The sequence below is a fragment of the Strix uralensis genome, chromosome 8 (assembly GCF_047716275.1).
Source record: "Strix uralensis isolate ZFMK-TIS-50842 chromosome 8, bStrUra1, whole genome shotgun sequence".
Lineage (NCBI taxonomy): Eukaryota > Metazoa > Chordata > Aves > Strigiformes > Strigidae > Strix > Strix uralensis.
Genome location: NC_133979.1, coordinates 19,841,867 through 19,860,780, shown reverse-complemented (window position 1 = coordinate 19,860,780; position 18,914 = coordinate 19,841,867). Strand labels below are relative to the sequence as shown.

The 18,914-nt window shown below is 36.6% G+C and overlaps 1 protein-coding gene across 1 annotated transcript in view; it reads right to left on the bottom strand.

The window, feature by feature from the left end:
* Nucleotides 1-7,300: 7,300 nt before the first annotated feature.
* The window catches only part of ABCD3 (ATP binding cassette subfamily D member 3), a 32,672-nt gene continuing 21,058 nt past the window's right edge, over nucleotides 7,301-18,914 (bottom strand). The window contains exons 8-23 of the mRNA XM_074876550.1: nucleotides 18,801-18,857; nucleotides 17,474-17,616; nucleotides 17,048-17,117; nucleotides 16,544-16,613; nucleotides 16,311-16,408; nucleotides 16,142-16,233; nucleotides 15,517-15,605; nucleotides 15,368-15,440; nucleotides 14,230-14,293; nucleotides 13,767-13,844; nucleotides 13,608-13,673; nucleotides 13,416-13,505; nucleotides 13,073-13,192; nucleotides 12,581-12,685; nucleotides 11,156-11,212; nucleotides 7,301-10,408 (exon numbers count right to left, since the gene is read on the bottom strand). Coding sequence (XP_074732651.1) covers nucleotides 10,331-10,408; nucleotides 11,156-11,212; nucleotides 12,581-12,685; nucleotides 13,073-13,192; nucleotides 13,416-13,505; nucleotides 13,608-13,673; nucleotides 13,767-13,844; nucleotides 14,230-14,293; nucleotides 15,368-15,440; nucleotides 15,517-15,605; nucleotides 16,142-16,233; nucleotides 16,311-16,408; nucleotides 16,544-16,613; nucleotides 17,048-17,117; nucleotides 17,474-17,616; nucleotides 18,801-18,857 — 1,350 coding nt within the window. The 3' untranslated portion in view covers nucleotides 7,301-10,330. The remainder of the gene's footprint in view (nucleotides 10,409-11,155; nucleotides 11,213-12,580; nucleotides 12,686-13,072; nucleotides 13,193-13,415; nucleotides 13,506-13,607; nucleotides 13,674-13,766; nucleotides 13,845-14,229; nucleotides 14,294-15,367; nucleotides 15,441-15,516; nucleotides 15,606-16,141; nucleotides 16,234-16,310; nucleotides 16,409-16,543; nucleotides 16,614-17,047; nucleotides 17,118-17,473; nucleotides 17,617-18,800; nucleotides 18,858-18,914) is intronic.

Sequence of the window (18,914 nt, the reverse complement as noted above, 5' to 3'; positions counted from 1 at the left end):
CTGATGTTGTTATGCTACTTTTCCACTAGCCCTAACAGCATTACAAACAATAACATTACTGCCATTACTTAAAATGAACAGCTGTATAGGACTTCATAAATGTATATATGATAGATATGGCAGCAAACAGCTTAGCTAATCTACTTGCAGCAGACTCAGCTTTCCACTGTGAGAAGGCTGCTGTTGAGTGGCATGTAATGGTAAGAATGTGATTATAAGCTTAACTTGGATCACTAGTTATGTGGCAACTCAGGACAAAGAGTTTCTGCATTAAGTACGTGAGAATAAACAGCTATAATAGATTGCCTTCTTGGTTCAATTTTGTAATGCTGATTATTTTGCACATTACTAATGATCGCTATACAATTTTGGAACCTTGGAATACTCAGGAATGTGCGGACTTTTGGCAGTACCAGACCCAAGAATGAATTGGGTAGTCTTCTAATTACACAGTATTTGTCCTCATACAAATAACCACACTTTCTATAGTCTATGTTTGTCACTGAGGGAGAGAGAAGACCTGGTATTCATGTTTGAGAAAGACAGGAAAAACAAAAAAGGACAACCTGCTAGACAGGTCAGAAGCAGGAACTGGCCAGCTGAAAATCTTTCCACAGCCATTAGGTGTGGTGTTATTCACCATGGCATATGCTCTCTCACACAGTACACCCCTTCCTTCCCTTAACAAAGTTACCCAGAAATCTGCCCTTCCCTGGTTTGCTGGTGTGTGTCCTCCAGTGCTCTACAGCAGGACACTTACAAAACCTCAGGGCATGACCAGGACAGATAACGATGCGAATCTCCTCTTCCTTCCACCTTATGATCAGAAATCTTACCACTAGCGAGATCCTTCTGCTTCTTCTGGCGCAGGCTCTCATGAAGCCCATTTGGCCCATTCCAGTATCCCCCATAAGGACCCAGAAGGAATTCCCTGTAATTCCTCAGCCTCCACCTGTAGCTCAATTAGGCAAGTTCATAGGTGATTTCTTCCAGTAAAACGTGCTGGTACGTGGGAAGACACAGCCATGTTGATTGTTTCCAGGGCTTTTGCAGCCAAGTCCTATCTCGTATGTCCAATTGCAGGGATTGTGCCCGTTTCTTATCTTGTCAAAAGTTGTGGCCTATTAGTGACATACTTCAGTGATTTGCTCCTGTAAAAAGCTCACAACTTTCCTGATCCTTACTTCCCTTGGCTCGTTTGTTGTTTCCATTCCTCTTCCCTATCGCCTACTCATTTGCATTACCTGTTCTTCCCCAGAGATGAACCACTATCTCATTTCTGGAAACAGCTGGTTGGGATCTGATTTAAATGCAAATATAGCACCTGAATAAATACACATCCCTTAATCAACATTCAAGAATATATTAACAGCATGGCAGCATTTTTTTACTCTCTACAGCTTCCCTTGGTCACCATAAATGGATCAGTAACTTCCAGCACATTCACTAACACTGCTCTGAGTCTTTCTCAGTGCACCTAATTACCTTTAAATATTAATGTTTTTAGTGACTCGTTTAAACTAGCAACGAAGTTATTAATCTGAACTCAAAGAATATTCACAGTTCCAGATCTCAGTTATCCTTGCTGATGCATTTTCTCCTATTTTTATTTTCAAGTTTTCTACCTTATTACTTCAGGAGATATTTAAATAGCAAGTGCTCAGACATTGTTATATTCACAAAACTATTTCATCAAAAGAGGTTTAATTAAAAAACATTTTAATCTGGACAGAGAAATGTTTTCCCAATGAGATCACAATAATTTTTTAATTAGTTCTTCAGTAATCATGTAACTCAATTAAAAAGCTAGTGTAATGAAAGAGCTAGAATGACAAGTGAGATATTAAAACCTACTCCAATAAAAAAGTACTCATTATTCCAGGGAAAAAGGCATTTTGTTTTTCTTAGAGTGCATCCTTGATTAACACAGAACATTTTCCCTCAGCTGCCTTCATACTTTATGATCTGTTCACACCAAATACATATGTTTCCACAGGGATGATAATCTGATTTCCCATCTTTCCACTTCATTCATAACATCATCATTTGCTCCCCTAAAGCATCAAGGGTGCAACCTTACCATCCTATGTCACCGCTGCAGCTGTCACTATAGTAGTGGAACCACAAGCACCACAGATCTGTTCCTCCTCTGCTCTTCACATTGCTGTCAGAACAGCAGCACAGCATATACAACTTGTACTCTGAGAGCCATCTCTACGGTACTAATTCTGCAAGTGTGTGTCCTGTGTTACGTTTCATGTGCCTACAAAAGGTGACCCCAAGTGGCAAAAAAAGGCATAATTGGTATGTTTACAATCAAAATTTTCCTAAATTGCTACTACACTGATACCCAGTTTGAATCTAGGTTTCACCAAAATTTGAAGGAAAAGGGCATGTGAAATCTGTTAGATCTTCTCTTTCCTAATAATGAAGGACAACAGTTTGAACAGCTCAATGAGATCCCATAGGAAGGGTGGGAGCAGCTCTCTCCCTGAACGTCCCTGTCTTCCATTCGGCCCCTGCTTCCCTCTGCCAGGTTCTCCATGGATCTTGGGTTATAAACATACCCTGTTTTGTCCAGTTTTCAAGCACTGCTGGAAACAAGGCCCCAGTTAACAATTGAGCAGGTAGGAACAAGTACTTATTTACCCATTGTTCACACAATGGTGTTAAAGCCTGCACAAAACTATACTCTCGTTTCCTGACAAAGTCCTCCTTTTGTCTCTGAAAACCCAGGAGTAGCTCAGAATTAGATTTTCACATTGAATGTTAAGCTTCTTACTGGACTTCTTTCCTCTGTACGCTTCAAAGAGAAAACAGATTCCTCTTGCTGCTCTTTTAACTCAGAGGAACGGACTGAGAACGTCAGAGAAAAGACTGAAGTCTTCTAGGAGCCCTGGAAAATGTATTACTACTGCATGTGTCACAAATTGAGCTGTAGAAGTGCTGTAAGTTATGTCGAAGTACAAGCTATGTTTGGAACTGTGATAACATGCTATCTGTCCAGGGGCAAGGAAAAGAAAGGCACGGGTAGGAACAGCTGGAACGGAGCTGTGTTGGTAACTGGGGCTATTTTGGGCTTTACAGGCTTTGAGTTCTACTGAGCTTGTCTTGAAAAAGCAACCCCAAAAAAGTCTTTTGAAGGAATGACATTCCATTCTAGAGGCAGTGACAGGTACAAGAAGTTGAAATAGGTCTCAGCTGAGGGGTTGCTCTTCTGTACCAAGTCTCTCAAGCAGGTCACTACACTATGTAACAACCTCAAGGACAGTAAAATGTATAGTGTACACAGGAACTACTACTGTCTTATCAGACCCACCTACTCAGGTACCTTCTATCCCAGCAGCATGATACACCCCAGTACCTTTGAGGAAGTTCACAGAGGTAACACCCTAAGCATGAAGAGATTTTTGGAACATTGGAGCACTAACCTCAAGCAGCCTTTCCAAAATTCTCTACTTAGGGCTATTACAAATACAACTATTCTAATTTTTAAAAAAAAAAAAAAAAAAAAATCTACTTCAAGTTTTAAATCATCTAGTTAGCATTTGTGGGTTAAAAAAAGAAAAGAATGTCAGTATGTAGATTTGACCTTGGCCCTTAATTCCCTACTAAGCTCCAAAAAAAATATGCTAATGGTTCCTGGCTTTTCAGGGGAGTCCTGTTGCAATATGTAAGATTGCATCTGAGTTTTAAGAAGCCTCCAGCACACATGCCTTTCTTTTTAACCATTATTTTCCCAAATACATCAGCTTATCTGCCCCTTTATAGGTACTTCACTATTTTTCAGTGTTTTACTGTCACAGTAGCAGCTTCTGACAAAAGCTCTGTTGCTTTTGTACAAATACATTCCTGCAGTAGAAAGCCACAATAAACAAAGGCTAACTTATTTTGGGGAGCACCTTCACACTACTGACTTCGTCATGATTCACAATGATTAAAATTATTCAAATGGGTTTTAGTACCTGCTTGCACTAAACCACTCAGTCTAAGGGAAAGGATAGATTTGGTTACATAGAAGAATGCCTCTTCAATTGCATACGTGGAGTGTCTTTTCCAGAATAGTATTACCCAAACTTTCTATAATCAAGCTTAAAAAATTAGCTTTGACTCGTGCCAAACTCTAAAGTTATTTTAATGCAGAAAACTTGCTTATGCATGTAGGTGGAGTTCCCTATTTCTATCCAAGTAAACCAATCTCAGCAGTCTTAGTTTTGTCTAGACAGCATTGACCTAATTTTTCCAATTCTGTTCTATTTTGGTGCAGCATCATGCATGGATGACACTTGTTTCCCAGAATGAGGGATGGGTGGGGAATAAGGATGTTGGTTTGTGGACAAGCAGGGCAGGGAACGGGGCTGGGCACTACACACAAGAGGTCCTTTTGCCAGTAAAAGCAATTGTATTGAATCTTTATGGTTCAGACTTGCCAAAGGCCACCAAGAGTGGAGGTTTCTAACCAGTGCAACAGACATTGTGATTGTTAAGCCTGGTTTGAAAAAGATACATTCCGCAGAAGTGAAGTGTCCAAGTTCCCCTTCTCTCCTATTTTAAAATGCCAGTTGGACGATTACTCTTGCACTGTTGCATTCATTGCAGGATTACTGGAAAATGTCTTGAGTTTCCAAAGTCAATCCCCACGGTATTTCACCAGATATTTAGGCATATTATCCTATTTAAACTCTGAATCTGTCCTATTTTTCAAATTACTCCCTTAAGACAGCTTCTGCCTGTGAAGTTCCAGGCTGTCATTTGGCTCTGCTTTTGCATACAAGGAAAGAAAATGATGCAGCCATTCAAAAATGGCTGAGTAACTTGAAGATAACATTTTTCAAGAGTTCTAACGTAAAAGACAAATTGCTTTCATAGTAACCTAGCTTGGTTTTATTTCTGTTTCAAGATGAAACCACTTTCATCTTATGTTTGAATGCACACAACAGGATGGGTTTCATCAGACATTTAAACAAGCATATAGAAACCTGTAATGTGCAAAGCTACTCTAAACTTCCAGGTGAAGTTTAAGGCATTAATAAAAATCTGACTGTATCCAGAGCACTAGCAAGAGCCTGGAACCACAACATATGAAAGGAAAACCCAACCAACCAACCTCCTCCCAAAACAGCAGCACATCACTGATACATAAAACCAAGGAACCTTTCCATGCTCATGAAAGGGACTGGCACAAGCCAACTGGTATCTACACCTAATAGAGCAGCAAATACATTATACATAGAAATAAGTGTTTTTAACAGCAGCTTTATAAGCAGAAATTTGGACTTGCATACTGTTGATTTTCTTCTCAACAGATAAAAGTTGCAGTTTGTTTTTTGTATAAAACCAAGGTAATCTTTTCACCCTTATTTTTCACAGTTGGGATTTCAGGTGATCGTTATCATGGACATCTCATAGACATATGACAATTTATATATAAGCTTTAATAATGGATTTTTAACTCCTATATTGATGATAGGCAATCTTAATTTTTTTTCACATTTCTAGACCACTTCAGAACACCAAGGATTAGGTGACACACTGTTATCTGTTGAGTGTGCAGAGAGCTGAATTCTATGGAAGAATCACTAAATTAGTTCTTTCTCTCCAGTCCTAAGCCACAGCATATTTCTTCTTTATAGTTTTCAGAAACATGAAGACTGAATTCCCTATTCTGCAGAAGCATAGTAAGTAATTTGTCAATACTAGATGCAATTTCATTTAAAAGCCTGTCAAGGAAGTGTCATGGCAGCACTCCATGCTGCTTTGTTTCTCACTAGTCATCTTCTGTAGTATATAGTACAGAGCTAATGAAGTGGCAATACATCCAGAATTTTCCTGTAGTACAAGTAAGTCACTTTCAAATGTAACCTTGCATTTGGGCTGCCCAGCCAGGTGTGCCTACTCCTCTATCTGTGCCACATTTGGGCAAGAAACATCCCTGCAACATGCATACTGGCTAGGAGGCAGCTTACACTGCCAACTTTTCCCAGAACTACAAGGGTCAGAGGTAGGTTGTATTTTTGTGCGCATTTCTTGCTGGGGTTTTTTTTTGGTAAGAAAATACTTATTATGCAGTGAAGCACACTTTACGCTTGGGATGGAAGACGACAAAGGTTCACAGTGATGTTTTGTTCATCTTGCAGCTTATTCCAGTCTCATGCTAGTCCTGTAGAAAGCACTATCACCTCCCGAACAGTCTTTGTCAAGAAAGCTTATTTTTTGCTGAGAGGGGATAGCTGTCTGGAGCTTTAGTAAACATTCAGAAATACTGGACCAAGTCTACTGAACATCCTCAAAAGATGCTGGATTGATCCCAGAAAAGGAGTTTGAATGTGTTGCTCCATGGTTTCAGTGCTACCATTCCAGGAACTGATGTTTTTCCTCTACATAAGGAAGAATTAAAGTGTTGAGACATACATACCAAGCATTTGGATAGCTGAGAGCCCAGACTTGAACAAGTAACAGACTTCACACTGCTCTAAATATTAAGTATTAAACAACACATTCACAACACAGAAGTTCCTTTTTTTCCTCTCCAACTCATCAGCTAAGTTGAATGACACAGATTTTTAGACTGCATCCTTGGTTGAGGAGCAACCTTTCAAAGGTAGCTCCTTTCACAGGGAGCTCTACCCTTTAAGAATGCTACATTAGCTGTGGCACAACTAATCTTAACTAATAGAACAAAAAATTAGTACTAATTAGCATTAGAAAACACTGATCACAAGAGAAGACCCTTAAAATCAATTCATTCAAGCATATCTTAGTTTCACTCTCACACTACTGAGTTTCAAGTAACTCAATAGCTTGTATGTCTCCCACACAACAAAGGAAAAACACTAAAAATCACAAATACAATAAAAGTAGAGTGTGATTATTCTATTTTCCTCAAAGTAGAAAGATTAAGGAGTACTCAAAAGAATTACTACATTAAATACTGACATTATGTTAACCTTATTCAGGCCTGCACCCTTCCAAAATCAATAAACTTGAAAGGAAATGTCCTGTGGATAAAGGAGAGAGAAGAGAGCTCAGAATCAGTGCAGACTTAAAACAGATTAATGCACCTATAATCCGATTGCTCTAAGTACATAGCTTCAAGTACTAAGCTCATGTTTTTTGTTAAGCCTACAACTGGATGGCATCATCTGGCTGATTCCAGGGTGAATTTCGGACATTATTACAGACTTTATAACCTGACCACAAGTTAGTTGGCTCATTAAGTAACTTGGATGTTGAATATGCATTCACTGTATTGTTACAAAATTCCTAATCACATCATCAAGAAACATAAAAAGCCTAGATATTATTTTATCTTTAGATTTATTATTATTTCAGAGGCACTTAATGTCTTACATTTATATAGCGCCATTTCCCCCTCCAAAGCACTTTACAGTATTTACATACAGGAATGTTTCCCACCACTGCTGAAATGCAGCCATCTGACTATTACCAGTACCATCTTCAAAGCACCAACAGTCTGAGACTGAAAATATTCATCAGTACTTTGTCTTAATAAGATAGTTCAGAATTCCAATTTACAGACTTCCAACTTGTGCTATTAAAAAGACCCAACAGCTAAAATACAGTATCACAGTGCAATTCTGCAACAGAACTGAGACTTGGATCATTTTAATTAGATTTTTTACAATCTTTCATTAGACCAAGCCTACCTCAAAATACTTCAATGTAAGGCCTTTTAAGAATATAATTCTAATACATTCTTTTTTATACTTTCTTTATAAGCCTCTCTTACAATCAGGTGCAGAATGTTTTTCTTTCCTTCCAGCATATTTAGAAACACTAAGTCCTGGCCCTAAGGAGATACCAGCATCCTCAGTTTCAATGAACTTCATGGCATCTAAAGGCAAAGCTATTCCTCCTTGGTTACGGAGCTGGGATTTTTAATTTCTATTTTTAGTTTTTAAAATAAATCTGAGATTACACAAAATTCTGTTATTAACCAACTGACTTGTAAAGTACCTTGGGATTGGCTGCTAGGTTGCTATATAAGTGTGCTGTCTGTGGTTTTGCTTGTCAGTGTTAAAAATACATTAAAGTATCCCAAGTTCACTACTCCACTGCAAAGTCTGCCCTAGTCACAAGGATAATAGCAACTTTCTCATTGTAGAGACTTTTTTTTCTTTGTCTCTCTAAAAGGCTATTAAAACATCCCTTCCAAGAGTAGAAGTTGCATTTGTGCTGAGAACTTTTAACAAAAAAAAACCCTAAACCGAAAACAAACCCACAACAAACTACCTGGCATCCCTATTTTCACGGTTACAATTAAAAAAAGACTACCACACCTCACATACAGTATGCTGCTACCTGCTACATTATGGCTGATGTGAGAATCTGAATGAACAGAAAAAAATTAGTAAAATGAGATATCTATTTGCCTTCTTGTGGACCAAGCACAAAAATTTATTCTGGTACCTTATTCTTTTGAGTACGCCATACTTCAGAGAGGCTTTTTGATTTTCACTGATGCATTATACTATGAATCTACTGTGGTTGCTAGATTCTCATACCAAGATACCCATTTGCATTTGAGTACTATGAAAGAGTAGTAGTACTGATAGGTACAAGCAAGAACTAGGATAAAAGGGAAAAATATTAACAGGTAGCAATTTCAACGTGAAAGATGAGTAATCAAATTGGGTAAGAATTAACAGACAGCAGTGCATCCAAGTACACATCCATTTTATAAAAAGTTGGGTTTGTTTTTAATCTAAACCCTTGATAAAAGATGCACAAAGAACAGATTTATTGCATATTTTATGCATGCCTTCATGTAGTGCATTCCTATATTCTATCTTATATGGAACACTAAAAAACTGCTAGACCTTCACCACACAACAGGTATTGTAAATTTTTGTTTTAAAGCCTAATCAGCAATTCAGTTTGAGTTATACCTTCCTATGCCCTGACCAGAAAAATCATCTTGCTACATTCATGTTTGTCAAAGTCACACAGCAACCACAGTAATCATTTGTGTGGAATAAATGGTTACAGTAAACTATTTGAAGAGTTTGGTTTCTTCAAGGGGATTTGGCAGCTGGAACAAGAAAACGAGTGGAGACTAGAGACCCTTAGCTGACAACAAGAATCACTGGTGAATAATCTGTATCAGAAATCAAGAAACCTCACGACAAGTAAGAGAATAAACATGAAGAATGAAAGCATCACTTTAGGCTTCACAGCCTAGAAGACCAAACAGGAAGTACCATTATCACTTACTTTAAAACTCAGATTGCAAGGGCAGCTAAAACCATGAGGAGATCCAATTTTTTGAAGAGGGAGAAAAGGAAGAACTTGGAAAAAGCAACTGCTGTATTACAGGACTGAACACACACAGGACCAACAACAGTTTGCTATTTCACAGAATAACATTTTTGAGTCCATTCTAACCCCTACTGATTTCAAAAGAATAATGGCTGGACTCACATTCTTTTCTGTGTTTCTACTTGTGGGAGTCATTCATTTCATCAGAACTGAAAACGTGCACAAGATTGTTTGATACAAGGAACATCACTTGTCTTTTCCCTTTTTTTTGGTCAGTCCTTTCCTCCCTCAATCTCCTCTTAACTCTTCATTACCATAGTACTTCTCTAACAGAAAAAGGGCGGCTGGAGTGGGGGATGGATGAAGCTCTTGCTAAATTGGGAGAGAATAGGATTGCTGAGCAGCAGAGAGAATTGCATGGACATACAGATGTTAAAGAGAATCCAAAACCCAGCAAAGAACAAGCTTAATTCTTTTAGCAGAAGGAATTAGTTCTCTCTTTTAGGTTCAGTCCAACCATCAGCAAGGGTGTATTGGCTACATCACAAGGCTTGGTCAAGGAAAAGGCTCTTTCATGTAACAGGGCACAGACCTGACGATGGGAAAATGTCCTGCACCATGTGACATAACTCAGAAATATGCATAGAACAGAGCAAAAATCCAAGACTGCTTCGCAGGAACAAGAGAGGTAGCAACCCTAATTTTAACAGGGCTTTTCACTGAAGGGAAAGAAAGTCTACAAAAGTCAAATCAGCTGATTTCAAATGGTTTGCATCCCAGGATGAATCAGGTTACACTGATTTAAGCCCAATTTAATTTAGGCAGGTTTTTAAACCACAAGAATAAGGACATTCTTAGTACATATCAATAATTAAACCAACATATACACAATTAGCAATATCCTACATAATAGTAAACGCTTAACAGCTTGTTTTGGGTTATCCTAGTTAATTTGTTTAAAAAACAAGCTGAGTAGTTTTAGTGTACAATGTCTGTCATTCTACACACTTCCTGTAATCATCAGTCTCTTGTAGCAGTTCAGTTCATGACTTTAAGATCCAAATTCAACTGTGTCTTCAGTTATTTTCTTGAACTCATAGTTTCCTCTGCCGTCCATATGCAAGTAAAACTGAAACAAAAGACATATGTTATCAGCCACCTAAAAGTTACTAGGTCTATAAATGCCTAAATTATATTTTGAAGTAGTTTTAATGCAAAATCTTAAATTCAGCTAGCCAGAGGGTAAGCCTCTCCCACCTCATTGTTTCATTAAATTCAATTGCCTCTAGAAAAAAGTTAAACCATGGTAGCTTTTTTTCATATCATCCATCAGTCTGCTAATGGTCACACCTAAACTTACACTGCTGTCTTGGGGTTTGTGACAATATACTTAAGGTAGACATTCATCCCTGTGTATTAATTCACATACTTTTTATACAGACAGACTTACAATAGTAAAATCTTAGTTTGGAAGAAAAGACGACCATGTATTAGAGATGAACTTTTTTAAATGTGTAGATACATTAGGTATCATGAAAGCAAAAACTCCATGTTGCTTACTGGATTCTGGTTCAAAGGTTTTTTGAGGCTAAGAAAGATGACTTAAGTATCTAGTGAGCGTTTCATATTTTTGAGGCTACTTTTACCAGTACATTTAAGGATTTTTGATTACTTTCCCCTTCACAAGTAGCAGCATAAGAATATTTCAAATAGTGCAACTGGATTATGAAAGTAAAACATTTTTAAAAAGACAGAACATGACCTATTAGGATGTAAAATGAGAACACCTTGTATTGTAAAGTCAATTTAATAGAAAGTCAAACTACAAAACCCCTACCACCTACAGATATCCTTAGCCAAAGCAAAGACTACATACATCATGATGTTTCCAGAGTGACTTTCTGTGGGAGACAGTGAAGAGAGTGATGCCAACCTACATAAAGAAAATACACACAATAAAGCAGTTAATTTTTCTTATGAGTTAGGTGCTATTTATTTTCAGCATGATATCAGCTGAAGAGCTTAGATTTATAAACACAAGCTTCCAGATTCTATTATTAACAGTATACATATGTAGCCTTAACACAAGATTTTACAGTTAAAAAGAAAAAAGCAGAAGGAATTTATCTTTCTTAATAGATTTCACCATTCTTTTGCTCCTAATGATTTGGCAAAATGTAGAATGAACTGGGCAAAGGAGGTAAGGTAGGAAGCAGGTAAAACAACAAACCTGGTGATTAGAAGTCTACTTTAACAATAAAAAACCCAAAACCACAAAAGCTATTAATGAATTATAAACTTAAAGGGACAATTTAAAGGTGAATAATCTTCCTTTGTTTCCCTGCAACTCAGTGAATTATGCATCCCTAACAGTAGCACCAATTAAAGGACAAAATGGTGATGATAAAACAGGGTAACATTTTTTCTTTCTGCAAAGACAGCTTAACCAGGAATTCTATTTTTCAGAAACATGTATTAGCCACTCAGCAACAGTAACTAAAACAGTACCAATGAAGTACAAATGAACATTCAAGTTAACAGAAGAACAAGTATATGCAGAACAGACATAGAAGACTGTCAGGGTATTGATATTAATGTGGCAAATAATGTCCATTCTTCTGCAGAGTCCTTATTTATTTCAATTTACTTATCTATGTCAATTTACTACTACAGAAGGCTCCTTAAGTTCCCACTTCAAGTTTCAAGCACACATTTCAGTGGATGCACAGCTTTGCTCCATTACCATTCTGAGAACATTGCTACTCAATAATTAATGTTATTTCAAGCCCATTCTTTCCCAGGCTAGGGGTGTGAAATCGAATCTTACTGATATTTCACATGGCACTATGTAGAATCTGAAGTGGTGAGTATAAGACGGAAAGGAAGAAGAAAACTGTATTTAGTATCATCATGTTCTCCTAGAGTGCTTGGCTTTTCATATCTCAAAATGTTAACTTCCAACCCTTCACTTCTGTTGCTCTGGCCACAAGAAACCTCTCTAACAATGAAAAAATATAGAATTTTAGATTATTTGATCCTCACTTGACATTCTAGGAGTTTATCTGGAAAAGTAAAGTTACTTAGCAGTTAGTAACAGTTCTCTGATATAGAGGCCACATGTGGTCTTAGGACAATTTAGATGTACAAAACAATTACTGAATTCTAGTGTGTATAAAGGGTTCTTGGTTTTTTAAAATTATTATTTTTAATCTGCACTAGGTGTAAGGAAGAGTGCACCTTCTATCATTTTAAGTTTCTTTTTAACATACAGAGATATAACTCTAAAAATAAAAGAACTTACCTTTCGGCAGTGGCTGTAAATGTAGCCTTCTACATCAACGCTAACAGCACTGGTGCACTCATCCAGAATTGCAAACTGAGGTTTATGATAGAATAACCTTGCCATCTGAAATGCAAACCAAAAAGCTACTGTGGATACAGAACCACAACCAATAATGCAGTGTTAGAAGTTAAACCAAGAATTAGTGTCCAAAAATTTACTGTGATAAGGGAATTTCTTTCAAGTTGGCAACCACTGAAGTCTGAAAATCCGACAGCTGTATATTATCTTCACTTTTTTTTTGAAAAACAAGTATTTTAGAACTTCTGTTTATAGAATCAAAGTGTAAGGCATGGTAAAGGGTCAATATTTCCTATTAAATTTTGAGTACAATAAACACTGTTTTAGGTTGTTTTCTCAGTATTCAGGTATTTCACATTTTGAGGATTTCTTCTAAGTATTAATATTTAGTAAACAAAGAACAAACAAAGTATTTATGGTTTTGAGACATACTGCCATTCTCTGTTTTTCTCCCCCGCTGAGTACATCCATCCAGTCCTGAACACTATCCCAGCCTCCTTCACGTTCCAAGATTGGACCCAACTGGACATTATCCAAGTACTCCTTCAGCACCTTTTATTGGAACAGGAAAGACAGAGACCTTAAGTGAACTTATCAAAGAAACAACTGTAAAAGGTTATAAAGGGTTATACTATTACACGGGTATACTATCAACCCTGATAAATATTAAAAACAAACTAAATGCAGTGGTTTTAATAGCAGTTTCAGTATTTTTAAATCTGAAGCATTACTCATCTTAAGCAAGACAAGGTGTTAATGAACTAATAATTATTACCTGGTCAGAAATCCCCTTCTTTCTCTGATCTTCTAAAGTATCTGGATATATAACTTGATCTCTGAGTGTTCCAAGAGTCATGTATGGTCTCTGAGATACAGTTAGAAACAAAAAAGTATGTCAGATATTTCTAAGCATAGTGAAAGTAGGAAGAAAGAGAACATTATTGTCAATTAAAGTACTTTGCCTCACCTGGGGAACATAGAACAACTTTCCTCTTACAGGTTTTGTTAAACGCCCACCAAACAAGGGCCACAGCTGCAACAGGAAAAAGGTTTAAACTTGACCAAAAAAGCCCAATTACAACAGTGCTTTGGATTCTCCCCTGTTTATTTTAAAAAGTTCCCTTACCTCACCAAGGACACGAAAAAGTGAGCTCTTCCCACACCCATTTGGCCCACAAATCAGAACATTTGCACCAGATCGAACCTAAAAATGCAAAGCCAACACATTAAAAGGGTAGTAAGAAAGCATTGTTGAAAGCTTCTACAAAGAGTAAGCCAAGCTGGTATCCTCACAGGCTTGTACATAGTACTTTCTAACATTACAATGAATAATTTCCACCAATATTTTTTTTTTCCCAACTACAGCTGGAAGAAAACACACTTGTAACAACAAAAACATTTTTTGGGAAAATAGCTTATTGCATTTTTTTTTAACCTCATATGATTAATTTTGTTCAGATTTAAGCACACCATGAGTACCTCTCTGATTTTATTTGCATTTTTTAATAAATCAGATTACCTCTGAAATTATCATACTCACTTTAAAATTTTATATGAATGTAATTTTCTATGATATTAAAAAAACTTACCTCAAAGTTAAGGTCTTGAATCAAAACATCTCCATTAGGTGTCACCAATGGAACGTGATCAAACCTATTTGTATTGCAACATTAAAAACAAAACAAAAACAAACAAAAAGCAGTTTCCTAAAAGCAGTTAATACTGCAAGCTTACTCAGAGATTTAAGGAATATGGCAAGAGTTCAGCAGTACTTCATTCAGTACAGCAGCCCAGTTTCCAACTATTAACAGTTAAGGAAATTCTTGAACCAAAAGTGGTACCTTAGCATTTAACAAACATCTACAGATTTTTTTTTTTTCCTTCATATATTTGTTTTCTGAATCCTTCTAAGCCTTTGGTCTCCAAAACATACTGTGCATATAAATCCACATTTAAGGACACACTTCATTTTAAACCTGCTTGTAGAAGTGTGTTCCATTAGTTCTAGGATACACAATGAATGACTTCTCTGCTCACCTCCCTCCTGCCTTTTTTTTTTGTGGTTTTGTTTTTAATAAAATAACAAAAATAGCTCTATCATCTCCTTTCTCCTTGCCCTCTTCCTCACCCACTTCCCCTCTATCTGCTTTCCACATTGACCAGATTGAGGCTATTTAATCTCTTAACTGGCTTTACTTTATGCTTTTAAGCAGTACTACTATGTCAATACTATGTTCCTCAGACTGCAAAGAACTGAAGAACTGATTGCTACTTGAGTACATCAATGAACTCTCCAAGCATACGGAAATACAAGCAAATATTTTGAAACTGAATACAGACTTGCCCCTGATCTTTACAGCTGAATTGTATCATGGAATAAAATCTGTAACCAACATATTTTCTAAGAAGAAATTTGATAAAGTGTTAACAAAATGGTCTGGAAAGTCATATGCCAAAGCCATATGCCAAAGGACAGCAGGAAGTGTTACCAAAAAGGCTAAGTCCAGACAGCATATTATGTCTTTCGCTAACATGTGAGGACAAGGATTGACTTACAGAATAGAAATGCTGAGTGGGAGTGAGGTGGAATTATTTGAAAATAAAGTACAGTACAACAGGAATGGCATACTGTAATAATGTGTATTGAAACCTCTAGTGGTAGAGGAAAGGACTTAAAAGCCAGACTACGTTAAAAATATTGAAGTTGTGGAAACTTTGTAAACATACTTGATAAGGTTATCGGTGTTGATAATTTCTCCAGATCCAGGTATCAAAGGCAAAGCTTGCTTTTTATCTACATCTTAAATTAAGAAAAAAGTGTTAGAGACTGGAACACTACACAGAGATGCACATACTGCATATTATGTCACATCTACCTTTTTCTTGGGATATCATAGTACGCTGATATTTGCCACTATTCAAGTCCTTCAGAACCTGCATTAATTCTGTAATTCGAGCTGTGAAACTGAAAAAAACCACAAAAACAACCCCTATAAGTAATTAATCTTTCAAAGTTTTAGAAATCCATAGCTCTAATGAGTACTCTGTTAAACTGTCAAAATAAAAAAGTTATTCAACCCAGAATAGGAACAGAATGTTTACATTTTAAAGTTGCACTGAGGTTGTCCAATATTTACAAGAACCTTTTCCTGTAATAGACAAATATTTGATAACATTTCTTCTTAAGATGTAAACAAAATTAGTTTGGTAAATAATCAATACATAACTGATTTATGAGCATTTGTTTAATTGAAAAGACATTGTCATTCAAATTGTATGATGCTACTATTCAGATATGAAATTACTACTGGACATAATTAGTACATCCTCAGATACGTTTTCAGCATAAAGTGGTTTTAATTTCTAGATTTTTAGGGTGCTGCAGTGAACAAAGCACATAAGCTCATTTCAATTCTACAGTCAGTTTTATAAAACGAGATGAGAAACAGCAACAACATGATTTTAAGTAAGACTATTTTACACAACTACTATTAAGCTTACCCAGCCAATCTTGTCATTTCACGGCCTGCTAGGACTATTCTGCCCAAAGCTTGAGACATTCTCAGTAACATTCTTCCACTTTGGTAGTAATCCTAGAGTAGAAGAAAGTTTCTTTATGTGGACTAATAAAACTTAATTCAGGAAATTGTTTTAATTCTGTTATAGTTACCTCCAAAAGTTCTGCATGAGTACTATTCTGATGACGAGGATCAGCCAGGTTCAAAAATGGACGACTAACAACCAGGTAACCAACCACAGTGGCAAGGTCTGCAGTTTAAAGAGTAAATATTAAGCTACACATTAATTGAAGCAATAAGAAAAAAAAAAAAAAGAGCATTCTCATGTAGAAAGTTTGGCACTTTGTTATTTATAGCAATCCATTAGCACTGGACAAACACTTACATTTGGCAATGATAGTATCAATGAAACCCATAGAGAACCGGAACAGGATGAAGTTATGCAAATGTTCCACCTGGTAAGTTACAGAAGAAAAAAGGTCAAACTGTATCAGTAGCTGTTTTACTGTCTTTTATTATTTTACACACATTTGATCCAAAACATGTTATTCAGTAAGTCACAGATACCTCAACACGCCTGTAACTCTGACAAGCACTGCACACATGTCCCTGGTGGCAAAGACCTGCACTCTAGATCAAAACAACCTACACTTGAAAACTAAGCAGTCAGAGAACAGTAATTGCAGTGGGTAAAAATGAGGTAAGTGGCAAGAGAAAGGCCACTCTATCAGAAACTTGTGTACTGCTTATAGCCTACTATTTTATTTTTATAAATAAAACACCAAGCCACTATAACTCAATTTATATATTAATATATGTCAAGAATCACCATGATAAAAATTAATTGAAGTTTTGCTTAAAGTGTTTTAAAAGATAAAAGAAGTCTTACCAGTTTACGGAAGGTTTTGTGAATAGTCTGTTTTTCTCTCAAGTTTCCATTATAAAAAGCAATTTCTTCACTAAAAAAAAAAAAGCCACAAACCCACAAAGAATGGAACTTCATTTTGTTAAAGACAGTCTTTGAAAAAGTCAGCCATAAAACACAGGAATATAGCTCTTTCAGTTACCTTATGAAATTAGAGTCTGTACTTTTTGACAACAGTAGAACATAAGCTTATTATACTCCAGCTACAGTTTGTCTTTCAAATTAGGAATATAATGCACATAAGAATTATTTAATAATCTGCATAAAAATGCAAGAACTTTGCTCAAACTGATAGCATCAGACTTTCCAAATATATTTTAACGTACTGATTCCATTTACACCACAGTATTACTTTGTCACTTGTATCTTGCTATCCAAGTAAATCGATACCTGTTTGTAATAAGCCGTGAGTTGACGTATCTGTACTCCCCTTCATATTTTTGTTCTATAATAGTCATCTTGCCAATTGGTCGTCTTAAACGTGTAAGGAAAAACCCTGAAATAATCAAGTACGCCATCATGCTAGCTGGACCCTGTGAATAGCAAAAAAGAATAAAAGCTTACCATCTAGATGGTCTCAAATTGCAACATCTGTATCCAAAATACACAGAAAGCATGAATCCCTTGATTCTCACCTCCCATGTGTCTGTTATCAGTTCAATTATTCCTGCAATTCCCATCACATTCCTTTCTTTTGTGTTGTAGATACTAATTTTACTAGTTCCCTGTCCTCAGATGCCCTTCCCATCCCAGCCTCCTACTCAGGTTTTTATCATGACCCAGTGCAATCTCTGCGTCCTACTGTCCTAGCTTATTTTATTAATAATTTCCTGGTTCTTCCTCATTTCCCCTTCTTCACTTTTACCTATTTCTTTTTCTCTTATATTTGCTACATTGTCACAGCAGTCAATATTTCAATCTTGTTCCCTTCTTTGATCCATACATCTCCGACACATTTCCTGCCTCTCTCAAGAAGTCCTGGTAGGGATCTCTTATTCTTCTGGATCCTAAGCTTCAATAGATGAGGGGTCCCAAACAGTATGCTTAAATATTACCGAAGTGGGGTGTATAAAACTAAAGGTATAAACTGAATTTGGCATACACTGCCTGCAATAACTAAGTATTACAGAGAACAATGCAAAGACATCTGAGACTGGAAAAATTACCTAGGTTCAGCTAAGCCTTACTGCAGTCTGTTTCAACAAAATCTACATCATGTGTCCCAGAGCTACTTCTTGTCAAACCCTGAATATTTTTGATAATGCATCATTTTACTAAGCTGAAATTATTCAGCTTATTGGGGGGGGGTGGGAATATCAGTCTTATAGCTGCATGCACAGAATGGCTCTCCTTTATAGAGGCTACAGAGAAACAGAAGACTTCCTTTCTCCCTTAAATGGAAGTCATGCAAGATATAAGCAGCCAGAAGCATACTGTACTAACTCTAGAAGAAAATAAAGATTTCCTTGTTTCCTCAAACTGTTGATCGAATGCTTTCAAATTCTGGTTTTTATTTTGCTTGCCTCAAGACAGAGAGCACTAAAGACTAAAGCATACAAAACATTAAGTGTAAAAGCATCTTTTCAGTATACCCCTTCAAATAGTGGATGAATCTATAATTAACATCTAGAGTTTTCCTCAGACTCCAAACAGGTACAAGGCTATAACCAAAGAAGAGAACACTTACTTATAATGCTAAAAAACCCACTCAATTTACCTGAGCTCCTATTGCACTTGTTAGCTTGAAGATATACAAAACTATATCCAAGAAGGGCTGCAAGAGAAGTATAGAAAAAAAGCATTAGAACACCAACAAAAAACAAATATAAAA